The sequence below is a fragment of the Leptonotus elevatus genome, chromosome 6 (assembly GCF_054856555.1).
Source record: "Leptonotus elevatus isolate MCC_2025b chromosome 6, RoL_Lele_1.0, whole genome shotgun sequence".
NCBI classification, from domain to species: domain Eukaryota; kingdom Metazoa; phylum Chordata; class Actinopteri; order Syngnathiformes; family Syngnathidae; genus Leptonotus; species Leptonotus elevatus.
This window is the reverse complement of record NC_141244.1, coordinates 9,598,063-9,621,607: the sequence shown is the minus strand read 5'-3', so window position 1 is coordinate 9,621,607 and position 23,545 is coordinate 9,598,063. Positions and strand designations below refer to the sequence as shown.

At 38.2% G+C, this 23,545-nt stretch overlaps 3 protein-coding genes across 3 annotated transcripts in view; 1 reads left to right on the top strand and 2 right to left on the bottom strand.

Annotated features, from left to right (window-relative positions):
- LOC147171979 (IgGFc-binding protein-like) overlaps nt 1-16,964 on the bottom strand; it is a 28,536-nt gene extending 11,572 nt beyond the window's left edge. Inside the window, exons 1-20 of the mRNA XM_086078014.1 lie at nt 16,895-16,964; nt 16,173-16,223; nt 14,702-14,853; nt 13,886-14,544; nt 12,236-12,669; nt 11,984-12,147; nt 11,621-11,797; nt 11,283-11,508; nt 9,352-9,597; nt 9,179-9,280; nt 7,566-7,713; nt 6,658-6,778; nt 6,240-6,569; nt 4,241-4,412; nt 3,876-3,973; nt 3,326-3,456; nt 2,950-3,119; nt 1,447-1,661; nt 1,179-1,373; nt 917-1,102 (exon numbers count right to left, since the gene is read on the bottom strand). Coding sequence (XP_085934140.1) covers nt 917-1,102; nt 1,179-1,373; nt 1,447-1,661; nt 2,950-3,119; nt 3,326-3,456; nt 3,876-3,973; nt 4,241-4,412; nt 6,240-6,569; nt 6,658-6,778; nt 7,566-7,713; nt 9,179-9,280; nt 9,352-9,597; nt 11,283-11,508; nt 11,621-11,797; nt 11,984-12,147; nt 12,236-12,669; nt 13,886-14,544; nt 14,702-14,853; nt 16,173-16,221 — 3,975 coding nt within the window. The 5' untranslated portion in view covers nt 16,222-16,223; nt 16,895-16,964. The remainder of the gene's footprint in view (nt 1-916; nt 1,103-1,178; nt 1,374-1,446; nt 1,662-2,949; nt 3,120-3,325; nt 3,457-3,875; nt 3,974-4,240; nt 4,413-6,239; nt 6,570-6,657; nt 6,779-7,565; nt 7,714-9,178; nt 9,281-9,351; nt 9,598-11,282; nt 11,509-11,620; nt 11,798-11,983; nt 12,148-12,235; nt 12,670-13,885; nt 14,545-14,701; nt 14,854-16,172; nt 16,224-16,894) is intronic.
- A 2,422-nt stretch (nt 16,965-19,386) lies between these two features.
- Nucleotides 19,387-21,894, bottom strand: kiaa1143 (KIAA1143 ortholog). The gene is made up of 3 exons (XM_086079481.1): nt 21,668-21,894; nt 21,169-21,319; nt 19,387-20,546 (listed from the first exon to the last, which is right to left on the bottom strand). Exons 1-3 carry the CDS (start codon nt 21,779-21,781, stop codon nt 20,311-20,313), a joined length of 501 nt encoding a protein of 166 aa, XP_085935607.1. The 5' UTR covers nt 21,782-21,894; the 3' UTR covers nt 19,387-20,310.
- A 296-nt stretch (nt 21,895-22,190) lies between these two features.
- LOC147171977 (transmembrane protein 42-like) lies at nt 22,191-23,529 on the top strand. The gene is made up of 3 exons (XM_086079482.1): nt 22,191-22,417; nt 22,629-22,775; nt 22,870-23,529. The coding sequence occupies exons 1-3, from the start codon at nt 22,253-22,255 to the stop codon at nt 23,008-23,010; spliced, it is 453 nt and encodes a 150-aa protein (XP_085935608.1). The 5' UTR covers nt 22,191-22,252; the 3' UTR covers nt 23,011-23,529.
- The last annotated feature ends 16 nt before the right edge of the window (nt 23,530-23,545 follow it).

Below are 23,545 nucleotides of genomic sequence, written 5' to 3'. Positions count from 1 at the left end.
GTGAACATGGCTATGAGTGAGTGAGTTAAAGCGAAAGTCAACACCCCAATTTATTGACAATAATATCTTCTATGCAGCCCCACTAGCCTAAATGTGGTATTCTGGTTTATATTGGGTTAGTGGAATATGAGTTAAGAAGTTTTAATCAATATCAGAAGGCGGCCATTTTGCCACTTGCTGCTGACATCAGAGTTGCTCAGATCTCAAGTAACAACCAATCACAGCTCAGCTTCAAAGAACAGGTGAGTTGTGATTGGTCGTTACCTGAGCAACTTTGATGTCATCTTCAGCTGACAAAATGGCCGCCAGCTAAGATGTATCAAAACAGCTGGATTTTGCTTCATAACTCATATTCCAAAAATGTAATATTAATCAGAATGTCAGGTTTAGACTAGTGAGGTAACATATAACATATTGTCAAGAAATGTTTGAGGTTGACTTCCCCTTTAACTCATTCACTGCCATTGACGGCTATAGACGTAAAAAAATTTAACTATTTCTATTAGTTTAACATTTTTTCCACTTGCTAACACCTAGATTTTTTTATTGTACATTCAGAACATATATAAAATTTGTGATTAATCGTTAGTTAACTAGTGAAGTCATGTGATTAATTACAATTAAAAAACATGTATCACCTGACGCGATTAAAAGAAAAGAAAAGATCATTAAAAATTAGGGGCGTCAGGCGATTCAAATTTTTATTCGTAATTAATCGCATGACTTCAATAGTTGACTCACGATTAATCACAAATTTTATATCTGTTATAAATGTACAATAATTATTTTCTGTAATAAATAAAATAAAATGGGAAAAAAAGTTAAACTAATAGAAAAAGTTTACATACATTTTTGACGTCTATAGTCGTCAATGGCAGTGAAGGAGTTAATATGATAAAACTAGTTCAAATCAGACCTTAATCTCCCAAACAATCCCAGTCTCCATGGCGATCTCCATGTCGTACGCTTGGAGCTCCACGTTGCGGGAGACATAACCATCTTTGCCGGTTACTTGCTGAACCAACACTGAATAAGATGCCACGTGTTCTCCTTCCTCCACCTCTGACAACTTGAACACACAATTTCCCAACAGAGGATATGCCTAGAAAACAAAGATTAGACCATCATTTGAAGAAAAATGTGTCACTCCCGTTTCTGATTAAAAAACACTTTGTTACCTTCCCATCAAACGAGAGAACTGATCTAACTCCAAAAACAGAACAGGAAGCAAGACTTTTGGGAGAACAAGAGGCCACGCCATCTGTCACAACACACTTTTCGTTATGCGAGCAGTGGAATTCTCCATTACACTGCACTTGTCCATTGTCTCCACAGACACACTGAGTGTTACATGATTCTCCGAGATAGAACACCTAAGAGAGGAAGACAGTTGGCCAAACATCAGCAACAATATACTGATGCGGTTTCAAACTCAAAGTGCATTACCTGCCCATGTTGATAATACTGTCTTTCATACTGACAGCCACACTCTGTTAGAGGAACACACTTGTCATGGCTCAGCATGAATCCGTCGTCACACACACAACCTTCGGTGCAGGGGGCGCTCTCATCGCAGCCTTCAGGGGTTGTAAGACCGCTGCAAGTAAGCTGGCAAGTCGGGGCACACACTTCGTAGTGACTGTTGGTACCGCATAATGGAGCTGGCAGAAAGACATAACGACATTGATATGACTTAATAATTCTGACCAGCAGCGTTTTTCTATGAAGAATAAAGGTGTTGACTCAATCATTAAATCTCAGCCAATTAAATACTATATTTAAAAAAAAAAATATATTTTTTTTTTAACTCATTCACTGCCATTGACGGCTATAGACGTCAAAAATTAATTTGAACTATTTAGTTTAAAAAAAATCCACTTTTGCTAACAACAGTATGAAAACCTAGGAAAAAAATGTATTGTAAATTTAGAACAGATATAAAATGTGTGATTAATCGTTAGTTAACTAGGGAAGCCATGTGATTAATTACAATTTTTAAAAAAATAATCGCCTGACGGGCCTAATTTAGGAAAATAAAAATAAGGGGCGTTTAATCATAATTAATCGCATGATAATTTTATATTTGTTATTAATGTACAATAAAAAATATAGGTTTTCATAAAAAATGAAATGAAAAATTTAAAAAATAGAAATAGTTCACATGAATTTTTGATGTCTATAGTCGTCAATGGCAGTGAATGAGTTAAAAACTTCCTTTGTGGTCCCTTAAATGGATACTTGACTCATTTTGCCATTTTCAGCAGTAAGAAGATATTTGATCTATAATTCATTTGATAACTTCATTGTTTTTCATGTACAATCAATACCTTCAAATTTTGCCAAATGCCGTCAACTGAAAATGACATCATCAATGTGATCAGGGCTCAGGTCATGACCAATCATAGCTCAGGTTGTTAACGTCACATGACCAAATCTCGAAAACAGGTGAGCCATGATTGGTCGTTACCTGAGCTCTGAGCACCTGTGATGTCATTTAGAGTCGACAGCAAGTGGCAAAATGCGTTTGGGTATGGGTAACGGGTATATTAGAACATCATTGTCTTTGTCTTAGGGTGTAATTTCATAAATAAATAAATCAGCAAAGTTCAGCAAAAATGTTGTTAGTGATTTTAAGAGAGCTAGTATTGGCCAATTAATCGCCCTAGTTATGGTTAATGAGACAGGACTTAATCTTTGCATTCTGTTCAAGTCCATTTTTTTCTCATTTTGATCTTGGTGGGGGGGGAAAAAAACAACTAAAAATAGAGATGAAGTAAAAAAAAAAAAATCGACAACGCTATCTACTGGATGTGGTGGGTGACTGCCTGACCTGCCCCAGATGAAAATTGTCAATTGAATCTGACAGCATTATGAAACAAACCCGCTTGGGTTTTATTCCCTCAACCACAAATGACATGAGTGTTTGTTTTGCGTGAGTGCAGGTCTTACGACACAACTCCTCAGTTCTCCACGTCTCCAGTGGAGCTCCGGCCTCTTGGCAAGAGGTGCTGAAAGCTGACAGGCTGTTGCATAGGGCGGAGGCATGGCCTTGGTACATGCACAAATCAAACACGCAGTCTTTGAGGAAGCCAGAGTGGTCAAGTTTGTGGTGACACTCGCTGTATGCACAGAGACAGAAACAGGATGCGGATACAAAATTCATTAAGTAAAGTATGCTGCACTCACTTGGACATGGATTTTGTCTTTGCTTTCACAAATAAGATGCAGATGCAATGTTGTTAACACTGAAGGTGAATTATAATATAGATAGAAAAGGCAAGTGGAGCTAGTAACATTTTTGATGTTTGAAGAATTAGGCGGTTACCTGAAAGGCCCAGATTTGTCAGCAATTATGCCACAGTAGCGCCCCTGCTGGTAACGCAGTAGTAGTGCAGGCTCACACTCGGGACATTTATTACCAGGGCAGTCACTAGTGCAGCCGGGGTCTCCTCCTGCCTGAACACGAGTATAATAAAGTCACCGTAAGACAATTTTTTTTTTGTGTAAAATATACCATCACCTATTATGTTATTTATTTCTATCTTGTATTTGTCATCCATTTCCATGCATCATTTGCAGTATTGTACATTACTCAGCATAAATGAGAAGTCTCCTTTTGAAAATAATGATGACAGATTTCTACTGGCATTTTTTGAAAAATAATCTAGTTTATATGAAGTACTGTACTGGTTGCTTTGTCTTTTTAAATTATGATATATGGGTGAAAGAAAAAAAACTAATTTATTGTATGTGTTTTTCTTTTAATAATGACCATAAATCATTTGCACTTAAGTCTTTTTTTTTTTAAATAAAAATGTAAATTTATTGAAAAGTCAAGACAACAAATTAGGCTCTTAAACCCTACTCATACACACCTTCCAGCTGTGGCCAAATGCATGAACATGTTTAGCCTGCGTGCCATCAGGCTGCAGCAAGTCATCACTAGATTTCCCATTGTAATTTCCACATAATCCTGACAGAGAACAGACATTTAAATCACAAATCGGCAAGGTCATGAATGTTATTATGTGATTCTGAATAGTGTTAATTAAACCTTAACAGGTAGTTAACAGACATGTAATGCATTCAGTTGCCCGTGAATACTATGTCATGCAAACAAAATTGGTACATTAACAAAATAACACTTCATCTATCTTGATTAAGAATAAAAACAGACAACACAAAGCAAATCACATAAATTCAGATTAGATTCCAAGTGAGGCCTATTTCCACTTCTTACCAGTTGTAGTAGAAGAATATGAACTGGGAAGGGTCAAGGTCACATGGCTGTTCCAGTTGAACTTGAGAGTCAAACCAAAGTTTGTCTTCACAATGCCAAAGTAACCTTTACGGAAGATGGAAAGCTTGCCGTCTTCGGTGATGTAAGGCAAATTGATGGCGCGGCTGTTAACCTGCAGGAGGAAGACATCAAATGTCATTAAATGTCTACAATGTCCTTTAATCTACAATGCACTATAATCCATGCACTGTGTTCATAGATGATGAAAGATTTTTGCATAATGAAGATTTGCATTTTTTTCCCAAGCTAGTAGGCGTTAATGATTGCTATTTTTTGTGGTGTTGAGGTTGATGAAGTGTAAAAATATGAATGTGATAAATATTGACACACACATACATTACAAATACTGTTAACTCATTCACTGTCATTGACATCAAAAATTAATTTGAACTATTTCTATTAGTTGAACATTTTTTCCACTTTTGTTAACAAGAGTATGAAAACCTAGATTTTTTTTATTGCACATTTAGAACAGATACAAAATTTATGATTGATCGTGAGTTAACTACTGAAGTCATGCGATTAATTACAATTAAGAATTTTAATCGCCTGACGCAATTTAAAAAAAGAAAGAAAAGATTATTAAAAATAAGGAGCGTCAGGCGATTAAGATTTTTCATCGTAATTAATTGCATGACTTCACGAGTTAGATCACAATGAATCAGAAATTTTATATCTGTTCTAAATGTACAATAAAAAAAATTCTAGGTTTTTTATACTCTTGTTAACAAAAGTGGAAAAAAATGTTAAACTAATAGAAATAGTTATTAAAGATTAGGAGCGTCAGGCGATTAAGATTTTTCCTCGTAATTAATTGCATGACTTCACGAGTTAAATCACAATTAATCAGAAATTTTATATCTGTTCTAAATATAAAAATTTAAAAATAAATAAATACAAATAAATAAATAAAAATCTAGGTTGTTTATACTCTTGTTAACAAAAGTGGGAAAACAATTTAAACTAATAGAAATAGCTCAAATGAATATTTGACGTCTATATCAGTCAATGGCAGTGAATGAGTTAAAAGCTCAACCTATCCAATGAGCTTTCATTACAAACTCAACTGAAGTAAATACATTACATGAAAGAAGTTTCCATTTTTGGTACCACTTTATAATGAGGGTGCTCTTATTCAGGGTTCATACTTTTTTTTAAACATACAATTAATTACATAATTATTTAAGGCTTAATAAACAGCAAAAAATTATTAGAGAAGATCAGCAAGAGTCACCGCCTGCTTGCCAAATAGTGAGTCAATTTCTTTGCCTATTTGTTAGTCATAAATAATAACACAAGACTCACTATAATGACGGCAGAATTAGAGACAATGGGCTCTATTTTTGTAGACAGTGCACGTGCGCTTGGATGTAGAAACTGCCACATCTTGATTTGTGTGCTGGTGCAGGCCTACTCATTTCTTTTTTAAATGTACTTCCAGCGATTAAGTTGATGTTTTCGCGATTGGCCGGGAAGAAGCAAGTCCACGCCCACAACGGCGCAAACGCTACTTAGAAATGAGCGCATCTACGAAATGATCAAAAAAAAGAAAACTCCACCCATGTGTAAAGTTAGGCCACACTTTACACACACACACACACACACATATATATATATATATATATATATATATATATATATATATATATATATAAATGTCATTAATAACTTGTTTATAACAGTGATTTAACATTTTTGCACACCTGTTGGAATTATTTTACAGCTTATTAATGACTTACTAATAGCTCAGCTTCATAATGTCGATTTGTAGCATATGTATGTCAAATTGGTTAGGAAACATTTATAACCAATTTATAAATCAAGTGTTGTAAAATGGTGTCACATTTTTAGCCCACAGCCCATTTTAAGCATGCATGACTACATTTCACTGTCTGGATAAATGACAAATAGTAAAAAAAATAAAACTGCAAATGCTTACCAGTATTTTGCCTGGGTCGGCGCGACTCATGCCAACCGTGTAGCCAAGCACAGTAAGAGAGACGGACTTGGTGTACGACACTCGCTTATTGCGTCCTCTGTTCTCATTTTGGACAAGCACCTGGAATGGGAGCAGGCCCTGCTTTGAATCCTCAGTGTGTTGCGATAAAACATACGTGCAAGTGCCCTGGAAATCAAATCGCCGATTGTCAAAGCTTCTGTAGTGGGGGTCTCCAGCAGCCTGGCATGTGGCATAGGAGACTGGGTAGCAGTCTCTTACGCCCCCTTCCAAGGCACAGTGCTCGTTCTTCTTGCAGGTAACTGATGAGCACTTCAGAAGAGAAAATAAACAAAGGAAACATAAATGAACAAGATGAACAAGTCATGCAAATGGCATGTATGTCAGCACGTAATAATACCTCGACTTTGCCGCTGTGGCACTGGCACTTGGTCGTGCAAGTGCTGTCTGCCCAGAAAGTGGTGTCTGATGGGTAATATTTGCCCTGATGCTGGCAGCCACAGCTAGACTGAGGATCACATCTGACAGAAAAACAAAGAAGCGTTTGATCATTCCTGGACTTACGAGTTGAATTTGTTCAATCACCAAGCCATAATTGAATTTATATACACTTAACTCATTCACTGCCATTGACGGCTATAGACGTCAAAAATTATATTAGTTTAACTTCTTTTTTTTCACTTTTATTAACAAGAGTATGAAAACCTAGGGGGAAAAATATTGTACATTTAGAACAGATACACAACTTGTGATTATTCGTGAGTTAACTAGTGAAGTCATGCAATTAATTACAATAAAAAAATGTAATCGCCTGACGCCCCTAATTTTTTTATAATCTTTTATTTTATTTTTTTTTAATCGCGTCAGGTGATTACATTTTTTAATTGTAATTAATCGCATGACTTTGCATGATTAATTACAAATGTTATATTTGTTCAAAATGTACAATAATTTTGTTTCTAGGTTTTTATATTATTGTTAAGAAAAGTGGGAACATTTGTAAACTAATAGAAATAGTTCAAATGAATTTTTGACGTCTATAGCCGTCAATGGCAGTGAATGAGTTAATATTACCGCTTGATATGAATTGAAATTAATCTGTTACAGCATTACCCCATAAAAAAAAATCTAAATTTGGCGATTGTGAGCTGTTTGTCCTGTTCAACAGACAGCTGAAATAGCTTGAAAACTAAAAAGTAAAAAAAAAAGCACTCAAAGTCAAGACACCGCTGTTTTAATACAGTGAATGTGGCTGTGTGTGTCAAAGCTCCTGATGCCTGTGGAACCTGCACGGCATTCTCATGTTACCTGTCTCCATTAAGCACGAGTCCTGCATCGCACTGGCATCCTTCCTCACAGGGCGCAGAACACTGCTTTTCATTGTCTGAGGAGCCACAGGAAGCAGGGCACGCTGAGCCACATGCCTCGTAATGGCTGCCCGCTGGACAGGAAAGAGCTGGCAAGAGAAGAATGCAGGTCAACATTTTAGTCTAGTTTGAGTCAGGATGATGATTTTACCCCTGAATATTTTTTTTGTCAGCAGATAATGTTGAACATTTCAGATTGAAAACTATTTTACATAAAATCTTCTCTCATCATTTGGATGAAAAACAACTTGACACACACAATTACAGTATGTCAACAAGTGACTATTATGGCTCCATGCTACAAGCTAGTAAGTTAGCCAGCATTAGATAGTCGTCGGATTGACATTATTGTTGAAACGTTATAGCCGTTTAATGTTACGTTGCAACTATAATATATATTTTATAACCTTTCACTGTGAATCCATCTCCTGCCTGTCCCATTTGTTTGTGCATGTTGCACTCACTAGCTGCAGATTTGTGTGTCACATGAGTGTCACAGTGACAGATTAGCAAAAACAAGATTTTACAAAATCATAATTTTCATCTCGTTTTTGTTCATGAACTAAAATGTCCATAGATTTTAGTCCAGTTATTATTAAGCGAAATACATTTTCGTCTCGTCGTCATTAGTCAATGAAAATGCATACTGATTTAGTCCCAGTTATTGTTTATTAATGAGGGATTTAGTCCAGTCTAGTCTAGTTTTAGTGCGGTGAAAAATGTGTGTTTAGTTTTCGTTAACGAAATTAACACTAGATCATTTCTAAGGCTCAGCCTTTAATGTTGTTGTATCTTGAGTTAATGATACACTTAATCTATAGTAATTTCATAGTGATTATTAGCAGCTTTTTGAAGTTAAGAATATATTTTAAGATTTAGTTAAAAAGATTGTAAAAGCATTGATTTGTTTCTTGTGTTAAAATGGATGTGTATTAAATTATTTCTACCACTAGGTGGTGGTAGCGTTTGCTATTGGACATTCCTGTGCGTCTGACAGACAAGGAGAAAAAGATTCACTTGTTGCGCATATTTAGAACAGCAAAGGCTTTGAAATTTACTTGATGGGTTGTAGTAGTAGAAGTAAAAAATATATTTTTTACCGGATGTTTCCTCCTACGTCAATTTGAAAGATATTAGCAAATGGAGCAAAAATGACCCTCATATTTACGGGTTGTTCTAATCCAGCCAATTGCATGTCACGTGATCGCGTGTCGTAGATCCAATCACAGGCTGGGATGTACGGGACCGTTTGAAGTGCTTCATATGATTGGCGGAGCCAGGATACATTGACGCCTGAATTTTCTTCCAAGTCAAGTATTTTAATCGTTTACATGCATTTAAAAACAAAAGTAACGACCTTGTTTTGAAAACGTATCTAGTAAAAAGTACAGATATTCATGTTAAAATGTAACTGATAAAGGTAAAAAGTAGGCTAACAAATAAATACTCAGAAAAGTACTGATATAAACTACTCAAGTAAAGTATTTGTACTATGTTACTTCCCATCTCTGCAATTAGCCCCCACATTTGTTTAATAATTACACTGTGACTTACGGCAATTAGTGACCATTCTCCACTCAGGATTGACCTTCACTCCCTCTGACAGGCAGGCATCATTATAACTCTTCAGGTTATCACAGAGAAGCTGCCTCGCACCTGCAAGGCCACACAATCAAATCAAACATATTTTTGTGGAAAAGAGCACATAGTGATTCGACTACGCTTACCCTTATTGATGCAGACATCGTAGACACAGTTGTCTTGGTATAACGACGGGTTGACCACTTTGTGGCAGGATGCAAACGGTCCATCTGCCTGTGTTAGTATCCCACATCGTTTAGGGTGGCGGTAGTATTCCTGTTTGTCAGGTGAACATGTGGGGCAGCGGCCACCGCAATTGTCATGACAGAACATGTCAGGATCTTTTATTTTCCACTGCTGGATCATCTTCAGCACAGCCGAGAGATGAGACCCTGCAAAATTGTAAGGAGATTGATCATTTTTCAATTGTTTATTTATTTATTTTGACTTTCAAAGAGTTCTTAATTTTCTGTTGCAGTAGTATGAAAATGCGTTTCATTTTTGTTGTCTATATCCACAATAAAATAAGACACTAACCAGGCTAAAATGGATGGAATGGAAGATATTTTTAGGGATCATGGAAAAACAAATATTGCATGTTTAATTATGGTATGTGTAATTAATAGTGTGTTTGATCCTGAAATTGCTTTGTTGCCATTCTTGGTCAAGTCTCTCTTGGAAAAGAGATCTAAATAAAGGTTAAAGGATAAGTCAAAAAATGTTCTTTACAATATTATGCTCTATGAGCCCCCCCCCCCCCTTAGTCTAAACACGATATTCTAATTAATATTGCATTAATATAAGTTAAGCAGCAAAATCCACCCATTTTTATCCATCTCTGTCCAGCAAAAATGACATCACAGTTGTTCAGGGCTCGGATAAATGACCAATCACAACTCACCTGTTTTCTGAGTTTGGTCATGTGACGTTCATAAGAACTTGCAATTGGTCGTTAACTGAGCCCTGATGAGCAACTGTGATGTCATTGAAATGTAATTTCAGTCACAAGTGCAAAAATGGTGCAATATTACTTAATCAGAATGCTGTGTTTAGACTAGTGGCTCCGCAAACAACATATTATTGTAAAGAAAAAATTGGACTTGACTTCCACTTTATGTGATATAAAATCAATATTTGGCTTTAATGAAGCTCAATAATTGTTTGATTGTAATAACTTGCACAGGTCATGAATCCAATGAGGTGATCATGGAACTAAAATAATAACTAGTGCAACTATCCAACATGCCAGTTAAAAAATAAACCAATTGAATAATTTCATATTTATACCACTTAAACAATTTCACCAATTGTATTTGGACATTCCAACATGAATTAACTCATTCACTGCCATTGATGGCTATAGACGTCAAAAATTAAACTTTTTTTTAAATGAAAACCTAGAAAAAAATCGTTTGTACATTTAGAACAGATATCAAATTCGTGATTAAGTTAACTAGTGAAGTCATGTGATCAATTACAATTTTTAAAAAAAATCATTGCCTGAAAGAAAAGGAAAGATTATTAAAAATGATGGGCTTCAGACAATTAAATTTTTTAATTGTAATTAATCGTATGACTTCAATAGTTAACTCACTATTAATCACACATTTTATATCCGTTCTAAATGTACAATAAAAAAATGCTAGGTTGTCACACTCAAAAAAATGTGAAACTAATAGAAATAGTTCAAATGAATTTTTGACGTCTATTGCCGTCAACGGCAGTGAATGAGTTAATTCCACGACATTATCATAAGTCGTTTTCAAATGATGACAACAAATTTGAGGACTATATACTTCAATGAACACATCTTGACCTAAAGACTGTTGAAAGTTACGAGAATATTGCTCTTGTGTAAAGGAATTTTTATATGGGGGGAAAAACACAGCACACAGGCTACATATTAAGAAAAGTTAAAAATAATAATAATAATTTAAAAAATTGTCTTTTACTGTTAGGTGCACATTTGAATTCCTTTTTCATGGCACACGTTACCTCTGAACACCTATTTGAACCCCCCAGCACAAACGGGTGGGGCAGCGAGCCCCATCCTTAATGCAGAGTTGCCCCAGGTTACCTTTTGGCTCAGGCAGGTCATCTGTTTTATCTCCATTGTAATTTCCACAGAGGCCTCCCAGGTGTTTATAGTATGACGATGGAACGGTGATGTAAAGCCTCATGTTCCAATCGTATTTCACAGTCAGACCAAAGTCAGTTCTGAGGACAGCGTAGATCCCACTACGCTTCACAGAAATCCGCCCATCTAATAAGACGACCGGCAAGTACTGCAGTTCACCATTGACCTGAAAAGAATCATGAAAACACCCACACTCACTTGGCCAGTACCGACATTAGAAGCCATGACTAGTGACAATTTTACATTAGAAATTGTTTACATTTGGATTCACGTGTTACCTGGACGTGTTTTTTGTGCCTGCCAATGATAATTGTTTGCTCGTGAACAGTGACGGTGACAGTCCTCACGAAGGAAACCCGCCGGTTACCTCGGTGGTCATTCTTGGTGGTCACAGTGAAAGGCGGAAGGCGCGGCGCCTTCTCTACAACTGTTGCCATAATGTAAGTGCAGGAACCCTGCAGGAAAGATCCGCCACACTCAAATTAGACTGTAACGATTGCAAAATTACCACCACCAAGACGACATTGGGATTTCAAAAAGAGATGTTAAGAACTGAACAATGAAATATAAAGTGGAAGAGAAAGATGCATACAATATCATATGTAATCTACAGTCAATGGCTGGTAGCGTCCTAACTTTACCTGGAAGTCATAACGTCTGCCATCAAATGTCAAGTAGTGGGGGTCACCAAGGGCATGACAGGTTGCTGTGGACGAGTGCACACATCTTCCATTCACACAGTGTTCCTTTTCTCGGCATTTGATATCTTCGCAAGGATCCTTAGGTGGCGGAGGAAGAGGGGTTCCTACGACACACAAAGCCACAAGTACAGCACTCCATATCGAAATGTCTGAATTTTCTGTTAGATTTGGCCCGTATCTGTTTTTATGCACCTGCAGAGCAAACTCCAGCAGTTCCGTACGCATGCCGACTTTTGCCACCATAGACGTAGACAGCCATACGCGCGTCGCCTTCTACTGTCACATGACTCTTCTGCGTCCCCACAGCTACATTAGACCACACCCACTTTTGATCCGAAATTAAGTTATTCCACCGAGGCGACTGGCACCGTCCTTTCACACACACTTTCACACTTGACGAGCCCTCCCTCTCGGACAAAATGGCCACCGTGTTGGAGAGTCCATCCACTGTCTCCACGGCCCAGTCAGTGGACAGCTTGCAGGTGGGGGTCACTGATATCAGAAACGGGTCATGTGGTTTGTTGTTGCTAAGCAGGAGCACCATGACTTTCTTGTTGCTTTTGACAACTAGTGGATGGCTGTTGCTGAATTTCTGGAAGGTGACGAGTCCAGCTGTGTTCAGTGTCCTGTTGGTATAGAAGCCAGATACGATTTGAATAGAGCTGAAGAAGAAAACAACTGCAGATAAAGAAATGATGTTAAGAACAACTTCATCCGGTTAAATCGTGATCACTGGCTTCGTCCTAAAACGTTCAAGAAAAGTTTTTTTTTTTGTGTGGGGGAGGGGGGCGTTTTGAAAAGAATGAGCATTGTCAATGAAACAATGGCATTGACTTTTGTTTTTGAGTGAGGCGTAATTAAACAACCTGCAGATTATCATTATAACTAACATGTATTCAGATCAAATGATCACAAGACAGTCCAACATTTAGTGAACAAACTCCAACTTAAAATGCTCAATATTTAGCTAACTTGGACTTATTCGGGAATAAAAACTACATTTAAGACACATGCAAATGAAGAAAAGAAGATGGGCATTACAGAAGTATTTAGATGTACTGTACAATGTATGACCATATTCGCAAAGGTGGCAAATCCAGGTCCAGAGAGTATAAACCCTGCCACAGTTTGGTTTTAGCTTCAGGCGCTAGCTAGCGAGCTCCCAAGCTAGCTACCCGGGTGCTTGGATACCTGCTAGGAAGCTAGCTAGCTAGAACAAGGGGCTAAAGACAAACTGTGGCAGGGGTTTTACTTTCTGGACCTGGATTTGCCACTTCTTTTTTTTTTCTTTTTTTTTACCTTTCTCTCCATTTGTCACTGAAAATTATGATTTTGTGCCAACTTATAACCGTATTGCACCTGGGGGTTTCACTTTTATCCAATTTTGATCTTACTCTTACTCTCTTTGATCTTTGACCAGTATGTCCGTGGCCTAATACGCTAAGCTATATATAACAGGTCAAAATATTGCCTGTTTTAATTTTTTATTTGGGGGGGGGGGGTACATTATAAAAATGTAAGTACATTATGATCATCTTATTGCAGAGTAGTGTTAAATTTCTTAACAAAAACATTAAATCCTGACTAGCTGACAAATTTCTGAATGTCATTGTACAAAATTAGCATGAACAGTTCATTTTAGTGGAAAAACTGCAGTTTACATTCGATCCACATGGGCCGTTTGTTTGACACCCCTGGAGTAGAAGGTCTTCTTCATTTAGACAAAAGTAGTCAATTACCGACATCTTGTGGCCTCTATAGACAAATGTTGTGCAATAATTTACTGTAGTATATATACCACAGTTAGAAGTATGTAAAGAATTGTGCAATATTTAACTCAACTGTTTGTGCACTGAATGATGACCCCTGTGCAGTGTCAGCTCCGTATTGTCTTCAGCCGCGACGATCACCGCCCAGTTTGTGGCCTTACAACTTCCTGTCCTGGGCACCATGTAGTGTTTACCCAGACTGGCCACAGGGGGGAGCTGTTCATACACGTGCTCGCATCCCGAACCCATTGACAGACACTGGTGACCCGCTAGGACCGCCACTGGCAATTTAGATCGAACGAGGCCCATCCAAGTGTTGTGACTCCGCACGAGGTAGGACGCAAAAGGTGCAAGGGTAAAGGTCACCAGCTTCCCACTTTTCCAACGGACCCCACCTCGTAGCTGCACATCGGCACGAGGTGAGATGGTGATGGTATTCGGGCTGTCGCCGTTAACAATAGCCAGGAGCTTGTCCATGCATTTTGTGCCTCCCTGCGGTGTGGCCACGATGTACTCAGTACCGAGCGCTGCTGTTGGAGAAACTACCGTTCCGTCTCCTGTTTTGTCTCGCCGGTTGAAAGAAACCACTGAGATTTCAGCAGTGGATGAAATTCGAACCGCTGACTTGAGATTGATCAGTTGCTGCTGCAGTTCGGCTCCGAGTGGAAGACAAACCCAACGGCTTTCACCCGCGGACAGGGTCAGCTTCTTGAAGTAGTTCACAGAAGCCACCTGCAGGTTGACATATGTTCATTTGTGAAAGAAGGCTCAACACTACTTGAGTGTCAAATTACACCCACACATCCGGACGAAAGACAACATATTATAGTTGATGAAAAAACCTTTGTTTAGCACCACCTACAGAAATATACTTCACAGTATTTCTGACCTGAATGTGGACATCAGCGGCAGAGCCCATAGCTGTCAGAACCATTTGGAGTTTATGGTCATTTCCTGCAAAGATTCTCTGCCAGAAAGAATTCTGGAAGTTGGGAATAAATGTTGTGATGAACTCCTTTCCTGTCGAACACCCATGACAAACTGGAGAGGCACATGAGCGTTATTATGCAATTGCGACACATGTCGATGTTACTTGCTGCTTATATTAAAGCCCCAGTGTGTAGTCCTTAGTGCCATCTAGTGGTCAAACAATAGCATTTAAAAGCACGCACACTACGGTGGCTCAGAGCGACCAGATTTCGCAAAACTCCCACCAATTCTTATTTTGCGTCAGCAAGCGAGCATCCCGAGCAGACGGAATTAGCTGGAGCAGCTAACAAGAACGGCTAGCGGGAGTTAGTCCGAGCGATAGGCTGGAGTGGCTAACAAGAGCAGCTAGCAGGGGTGTGAATTGCCTAGCACATGGCGATTTGATTCGTATCACGATTCATAGGTCACGATTCGATTCAATACCGATTAATCCTGATACTAATCTATAAATTGATTATTGCGATTAAAAAAAAATCTAATTTGGAAAATACTAATCAGTAAACTTGTACATGTACACTGTATGAAAATTAATTTATTTATCTGAAAATTCAGGCTTATAACTGAGACACTGCATTTAGCAAACAGGTTGCAGTCTGTTTCATGTCTGAACAGCACTGAAATAAAATATTAAGGCTTAATGTTCTATTAATAGAACATTCTTCCATGCTTAATGTGTGAATCCTAACCCTAAGTAAGACGTTTTGTTGAATATTTTCATTAAAAAATGAATGTTTAAAAATCGATATTGAATCGATTCTAGAATTGCGCGCTGTAATATCGCGTTATATTGCCAAATCGATTTTTTTCTAACACCCCTAGCGGTTAGCATGAGTTAGCCGGAGCAATAGGCTGGGGCGGCTAACAAGAGCGGCTAGCGGGAGGAGCTAGTAAAAGCTTGTGAGAGCAAAGCAGGAGGTGACAAGCAACGGGAGCTTGAATCACGGGAGTCAGTGACGATCACCTGCAGGCCCCAGCTGTGGTAGGTAAGCGGCGGTCCACCCATTGGGTCCAACACTCAATGCAAGCACCACCAGGGCTAACTACATTTGTGAAGTTTCCTTTGGGCATTCGTAGCAAGAAGATGGCAGCAAAATATGGCAGCTCTTGTAAGGTGAGATTACAGCCATGTAATATAATTAGTGATTACTAGACCCACGATTATATATATATATATATATATTTTTTTATACATATATATATATATATATATATATATATATATATATATATATATATATATATATATATATATATATATATATGTATAAAAAAAAATGTTTATGCGACCCCCCCCACCCCCGTTTTAAAATGAATGCATTTTTTGTTCACCACTAGATGGCGCTAGGGATCACTGACTGTCCCTTTAATACCTGGAAATAGTGTCGCCGCAGCCAAACACATGAAAAGATTTATTTCCATGGCTGAGAAGTGAAAACATGGAAATGGTCAGACATGCAAACATCAAGTACGGTATAACAACTTTTAAAACAGGGCAAAAAAGTTAAGAGTGTTGGTTTACTAACGTTAACCAATGTTAACATTGTTATTCTTCCACTAGCTATCGATTGGCAGCAACGACAGCTGCTTGTCATGTGTTACTTCTTTCATACACTTGTTGTACTATCTATTACAATATCAAATGCTAACTAGCTAAAGTTCTAAATGATCACAAGTATAACTTGTATACCTGGCAAATAACCTTTCCCGTGTATAAAGAGATTTGCGTCAAATATGAAAAAATCTGCAATTTTTTTGTAACTGATCTGTCTGCTTTTGGAAAATTTTCCCATTTTCCAACAGCACTTACAATTAACGCAACATAAGACATTTGTGGACGTTTTTTGAGAGAGTAATGATTTAGCACACAGTTATGCTCTATTTGGAGACTATCAAAAATATTATAATTGAATGAACTCAGGAAATAAGCAATTATAAAAATGGCTCAATTTTGTGCAAGCATTTAGTATTGCAAGAAGTATTTGTAAATTTTAAATTTGGCACAATCATGTAATACACAATACATACACATTATTGATAATTTTATTACGGTTCATCATCACCACATATAGGAAAAGATGCATCATTACTATACCTGTAGCTGGCCATGTGCTGGGTATCAGGAGAAGTGGAGGAGGGACACTTATATCAGGGACATCGCGAGGGAAAGACAGAGATGTGTACAGAAAAAAATCAACATGCCATTCAGGCTGAGTGAAAAGTATATTGAATAATGGTGTGTTATTGCTGCGCTATGGTTAGGAATAAAAGCAAAGGTGGCAAAACAGCAACACGCTTGGTTGACAGAGACATACAACTGCATGGTAATAATAACGTTTATTTAAGCATTATTTAACCAGTCAAGGTTGGCTGAGGTTGTATGCTGGCAGTAATACCTCTCCTTGTAATTGGGAGGTAGCGTTGACTAACCCTTGACTGATCGCCAGTCAATCATAGAGATAATCATTACTGCATATGAGCAATTTATATTCAGTTTATATTCATGGATGTTTTTGGAGTCAGGGGGAAGCTGGAGTACCAGGATATTACATAACACACAATATGTTGGCTCCAGTTTTTAAGGACTGTATTCTGTATAAAGTATAAAGTCAGTTTAGTATGTATGTGTGAAAGAGCACAAGGTGTTTCAAAATTTCACCTGTGGACAAGTTTAAAGTTCCTACAGTCATTTTGTCCATAGAGTAACCTTGATGGAGTCCAACCCCCACATGAAAATAATTTGACTTACTACCGGCAATGTAGATCGGTCGTATAGGGACTGGATGACCCGATCAGGTCTGGTACCTCATACTCCCAAAGAACTCTCCAAAGGACCTGGTCGAATGTCTTCTCCGAGCCCACAAAGCAAATTTAGACCTTTTGGATGAACTCTCATGCATCCAATCAGGACCCTGCTGACGGTGTAGAACTTATCAACAAAACATCTTACTTGAGGTTAGCTTTTAAACCAAGATTGCCATCTAGAGGAGTCCAAAAATATCACAGGTGCTTCATGAAGCTTCATTTGTCCATCTGTCCGTTTATCTGTCTGGTTAGCTGTTTAGCTAGCTAGCTAGCTAACACCTTTAAACCAAGAGTGCCATCTAGAGAAGTCCAAAAATATCACAGGTGCTTCATAAAGCTTCATTTGTCTGTCTGTCTGGTTAGCTGTTTAGCTAGCTAGCTAGCTGGCCCATTTAAACCAAGAGAGCCATCTAGAGGAGTCAAACAGTATCACAAGTGTATCATTTCACTACTCATTAGTATTTTCAAAATTTTGAAAAAAACCCATTTCCGCAATAATCGACTTATAGATTCATATCATGATTAATCGGTATCTAATCGAATCGTGATACGGATTGAATCGCCATGTACGAGGCAATTCCCCCCCTAGTTTCCACACTAACATCTATGGGGTTGATGCCACAGACTTCCGACTTCCGGGTTCCACACGTTAGCGTCGTTTCCGGCCACTGATGGCCGCGTTCCAACACTCGCACCCTCACCCCTGCGCTCCCTCTCTGAAATGCTTCGGACAACTGAGACAGACACGCTACACACTCGCACCCGTCGACAGGAACGCGCAAACGAGGGGCACAAAGGCGGAAGCGCAAGAACTGGGACGCGGCCCAAACGTCGCAAACAGGAAACGTAAACAAAGCTGATGTGTGAAAACCAGGAAGTCGGAAGTCCCGCCTCCTCCGTGGCATATATCCCATAGAGTGTCCTAACTAGTCTTGTGCGTTAACTGATTAAGCCTGTTGAGATGAGAGGTGAAACGTTTTCTAAGAGAGCCAAAGCAGTTTAGTTGCAATCAATGCCCTGAGAGTGAAATGACTTGGATGAATGAGAATATTCACATGCTTTCACACAGATCACGATACACCAAGACAATAGAAAAACACATCATGCACACATGACAACAAGGTACAACCTTGCTAGCGATTCAGAATCTTGCCAGTTTGACCTGATGTTGTCATGCCAGTTAGCTCAGCTTCTAATTACTTCATAATAATCATTTATTTCTAACTATATATAATAGCACCATCTAAAATGAATGGGAACGGTGTTTTGCAATAAACAGCGCTGACTGCACTCTGAAAACGGCAGCAGCAATGTAGGTTCTTAAAACAATATGTACTAAAGGTGGAGATGTGTGTACACAAGGATATCCATTCCACTTAATAGGCACTTTAGTGTCACATATAATTTCATATGGTCACAGCATGTCATCTCAATGATCTATTTGCTTTATTGCTAAGCACACAGAAGTTTTCACAGAAGGCGGACTGCATGAAACTGGCAACCAAGTAAGACGATGAAAATCAAACCCCCTTTGTCATATCGATTTAAACAAGACATACAGTACGGATGGAGATGAGAACGTGCAAACTCCGCACAGGAAGGCCGGAACCGAACTTCTTACACGATATTAGAAGAGAGCCGCAAAACAAAATGGACTCACTTGCACTTGTTGCACAGTAAAAGAGCTCAGGGAAAATAAAGCATACACATCACGTGTGTTGCATGACTAAGCTGTTGAAGAGAACAGAGACAAAAAACAACAACAACACAACCACCACAGACTACGTTGAAATATTTAATGTTCAGATGATACATAAAAATCAAATGATACATAACAATATACAACTGCATTAAAACTAATGCACTGATACATGTACAGCTTCCCTTTGAAGCTAGAAAATATTTATACAGCCAATGCTTAATTGAATGCATTAAAATTCTACCATGCGGACTATACACTATTAAGATCATCGTATAGAAAACAAATACAGACAGACATACTATATACATGCAGAAGCCGAGTAACCTAATAGGCTTATTTATTGATACCTAAATGTGTTGAACAGTGGAGAGAGCGCTACATTGCTACATCCCATTTGGGACTATGGAGCAAGGAGTATGATGAGAATGGATTTTTTTTTTCATAACTGGAACTGACATCAAGAACATAATATAACGCGTTACATCAGGTGATGGATTTCTTTCCATTTAGATATCAAAAGGAGTCGAGCTCAACACTGAATTCAAACGTGACAATTCAATACAGATATTGCTGGTATTTCTGCCATGTCTTATTCAGGTGCGATTTGAAGCCATAGCTGCGTTTGGCCAAAGGTGTTCCATTCATCTTCCCAATAACACTTTATGCAAATCAGTAGGAGACCTAATTTAATAACCGTGTTAGAATATTTGTTTGAAAATCAAAAGTGAAGACACAATAATTAAAATATTCCTGCCATTTGTAGTATACATACAGTATAAATTATGCCATGGTAATTTACCTTGGCCTTAACAGTTGAACTAAAAAGTCACTTACCAGTATTGTCTTAGAATTTAGAATGAGTCTTGAGCAAGCAACAAAACAAGTACTGCACTACTGTCACACCATGACATACAAAAAGAAAAAGAAAAAAAGTCCCTCATGCTCTTCCGCTCTCATTTTTTATTCGTAACGTGATTCAACAAACATCAAAACAGAGTCCAGTGCTAGTCTTCGTCTTCCTCCTCCTCACCGCCAAATGACAAAAGGCTGTTGTTTTTCACTTTTTTCCCAGAATTCACATCTTTCTTCTCTTCTTTCTTCTCTTCTTTCTTCTCTTCTTTCTCCACTGCATCCCGCTTCTTTTTGCTGGAGCTGGCAGTTATTCCTTGAAATTTCTCAGAGGAGGAGCGCTTAGCAGGTTTCTTGAAGAGGATTTTACCATCCGCGGGGGGCTCGTCACCTGTGAGCCATAATGGGAGTGTGGGTTCATAAGAACGAAGCTTTCAAAATCAACCAATTGTGAAATTTACAGTGGAACCTCAAAAGTCGAATGCTTCATAATCACAAAACTTTTCTCGAATTAAAAATCCCATTGCATTGAACATCCACTTTTTACTTCTTTAAAAAAAAAAAAATCAAGCCCAAACTTTGGGCATATTTTTTTTCCTTTCTCTGTATTCTTCACCGGCAGCCACGTCGCTGACAGTGCATTCGTCCGCAACAAATGTCCGTGCGTTATGTTGACCGATTTCTGTGACCAATTTTTCCCCCTAGCCTTCAGAAGCTAGCCTTCTATTTTTGCGCCAGCAAAGGGCAAGTAATTTCACTTTATTCTACAATTTATTTGTTTTCATTCATGTAAAATTTATGAATGTCAAAATTGTCAAAAGACAATTTTAACCCTGGATTAGTTGATTTCACTTAGCATTATAATTAATAATGTGGGGCTTTTTTTTATTATTAAAAAATAATTAAAAAACAGATTTGAATTATAGATTGCACTTGATTAGAATCCCCACTATCAAGAAATACAAGTTCAAATCTAAAACGTAGAGCAGCTGTATTTTTAAAAAATATCTTACTTTTCTCTGACTCCCCATTAGGTTGTATTTCTTCCTTGAGCTGTTTAGCTTCCTCTGGGGTCAGGTCTCCATCCTTAAGGACAACAACTTGAGGTAATTCATCCTCTCGATCACTCCCACTGTCATCATCCAGCTTTGGCATCTCCTGACGCTGCAGGGTGACATCAAGTGTAAGGCACAGTAGTGTAGTGTATTTAATTAAATATAGGTTAGACATGATTTGCAAATCATTGTACAGTATTCTGTTTTTAAATAACACAACGTCCTAACTTCATTGGAATTGGGGTTGTAAATGTGTTCATTGGCCGCCTCCTCGTGGTGGTCAAAAGTGAAGCAAGGGACTTCATTTATGTGTAATTATTTAATAAGCTGGTGATTACAAATACATAGTCCATGTGATGTTCAAAACGTTTTAATTGATATTGACGAACCGTATCCTGACTGTTGCTACCTTACCTTGCATGATTCCCGCATTAGCCAAACCACATACAATACATACCTTAGTGTCAACAGTCGGGCCTTCTTTGTATCCAACATCATTTTTGAACTTCTTCAAAAAGGAGGGCTCCGCTGGTTTCACCCAGGACACACCACTACCTTTGCTCTTATTCATCACGGTGTAATAAGACACAAATGATCCAAGAAAAACAGATAAATTGTTGCAACGTCGGGTTTCCTTTAGGAGCAAAATACAACGTCATCAAAACGCGCCGGCCATGTCACATGACCCTGGGGAGCTACTGCGATTGGTAGAAGTGAGTGTTAAGCATTTACCAGGACTCAACCCGGATGTCAAAATTTCCTTCAAAATTATTTTTCTGTCATGTCAATATTTGGTGTAATTTGCAAATAATTTGAACTCATTATCAAAAATATAAATAAACTTCATCATAAATTATTGAACTGTATTCATTTGAACTCCAAACAAAACATTTGACTGTCTATTCTAATGAATGTACATAAAATGATCTTTTGCTCTGCAAAGAAGCAACTACCGGTTAATACTAACTTGATTTAACTTTACATCTTCCCCATCGCTGTAAAAGAAGTAAAGTAACTTTGAAGCACTCCACCTGCTCCAGGCATGATTTCGGGTTCAATTTACGCGTTGTTGGCGGGTTGTTTGGGTGCTGCCGCCTCCTTATCGGCTAAGCTAACTCTAGGTGCTGACTACCTGGAGAAAATATGTGAAGCTGGACTGAGTGGCACGTCAAGAGAGCAACACGATGAAACTACTGTCTGTCTTTGGGTAAGAGATCACTTCCTTGAACATGTGTTGTGCATTGTGCAGTCATTTATTTGGTAAAACTGCACGCGTCAGAGTGATGAGACAACAATAGGAGCAAAACTGTCTTGATTACCACATTTTTGCAAATGCTTCAATTTCCTGTTCATATATAGTGGTTTCCCTTTCGTTGTCGCCATGGCAACGGCCTACATGTCAAATGTCATGTTTGCAGCTGCACATGCCACTGCGGGCTCTGTGCGTCGGCCTGATGTTCCTCTGCAATGCTGTCATGTGGACCTTCTTCTCCAAAGCTCTTCGCTACAGCTCGTCTTCAGCCAGGGCTACTGCCACCACTACTGCAGGCAACTTCATCTCGTCGGTAAGAAGACGTCTCGAACTTTATGGGTGCAAAAAAAAAAGGTGCATGGATGACAGTAAATTCTCATTTCACTCTTATTTGTGTGTGCATTTAGGCCATCATGGGGAAGATTATTTTTGGTGAGAGTCAAGCAGTTCTGTACTGGGTAGGCATCTCTCTGACGCTGTGTGGGCTGCTGTTGCTTCATGGGTCCACGCCTGAATCTCTACCACAGGAGGAAGCCAAAAGGGAATAGATTTTTTTTTTTTTTATTACTATACATTATATTTACATTTGTCACTCGTCATGAGTGGGTAAATAGGAGCTAGCTACCAAAGATTACGTGTGTATATGCGGCGGCTCTGTCATGTTTGAGAAAACAATTTTGACGTTCAAATGTTTACATTTATATTGACGTCATATTTAATTTTAGGTGATGGTTATCGAAAATCAAAAATGGCATCACATCAGTGACATCACACTTGGGGACCAGAAAAGAAAGCTATCGAATTATTTACTGCTAATTATATGAGACAACATGAAGGTGGGAGGCGTGTTGAGGGCCCCACTGGAAAGAAAACAAGCATTTGAGAAAATGAAATAATCTAGCTAGTATGTTATAAATTTACCAATTGCCATTTATGAGAATTATTACACTCTGCCTTATACAAATATACATTTAGCAAAATTTAGGGTTTATTCCACTGTAATTAGATATATTTTTTAAATGATTCCTATTTTTGTAAAAATAAATAAAAAAAGTTTAGTAATTTTATTTTGTGTTGCTTCAT

Coding starts and splice junctions, on each gene's coding strand:
- kiaa1143 (XM_086079481.1), bottom strand. CDS start 21,781: ATGAATAAGAGCAAAGGTAGTGGTGTGTCCTGGGTGAAACCAGCGGAG. Junction 21,320..21,667: donor GCCCGACTGTTGACACTAAG/GTATGTATTGTA, acceptor GTCACCCTGCAG/CGTCAGGAGATGCCAAAGCT. Junction 20,547..21,168: donor TAATGGGGAGTCAGAGAAAA/GTAAGATATTTT, acceptor TATGGCTCACAG/GTGACGAGCCCCCCGCGGAT.
- LOC147171977 (XM_086079482.1), top strand. CDS start 22,253: ATGATTTCGGGTTCAATTTACGCGTTGTTGGCGGGTTGTTTGGGTGCT. Junction 22,418..22,628: donor AAACTACTGTCTGTCTTTGG/GTAAGAGATCAC, acceptor TCATGTTTGCAG/CTGCACATGCCACTGCGGGC. Junction 22,776..22,869: donor CAGGCAACTTCATCTCGTCG/GTAAGAAGACGT, acceptor GTGTGCATTTAG/GCCATCATGGGGAAGATTAT.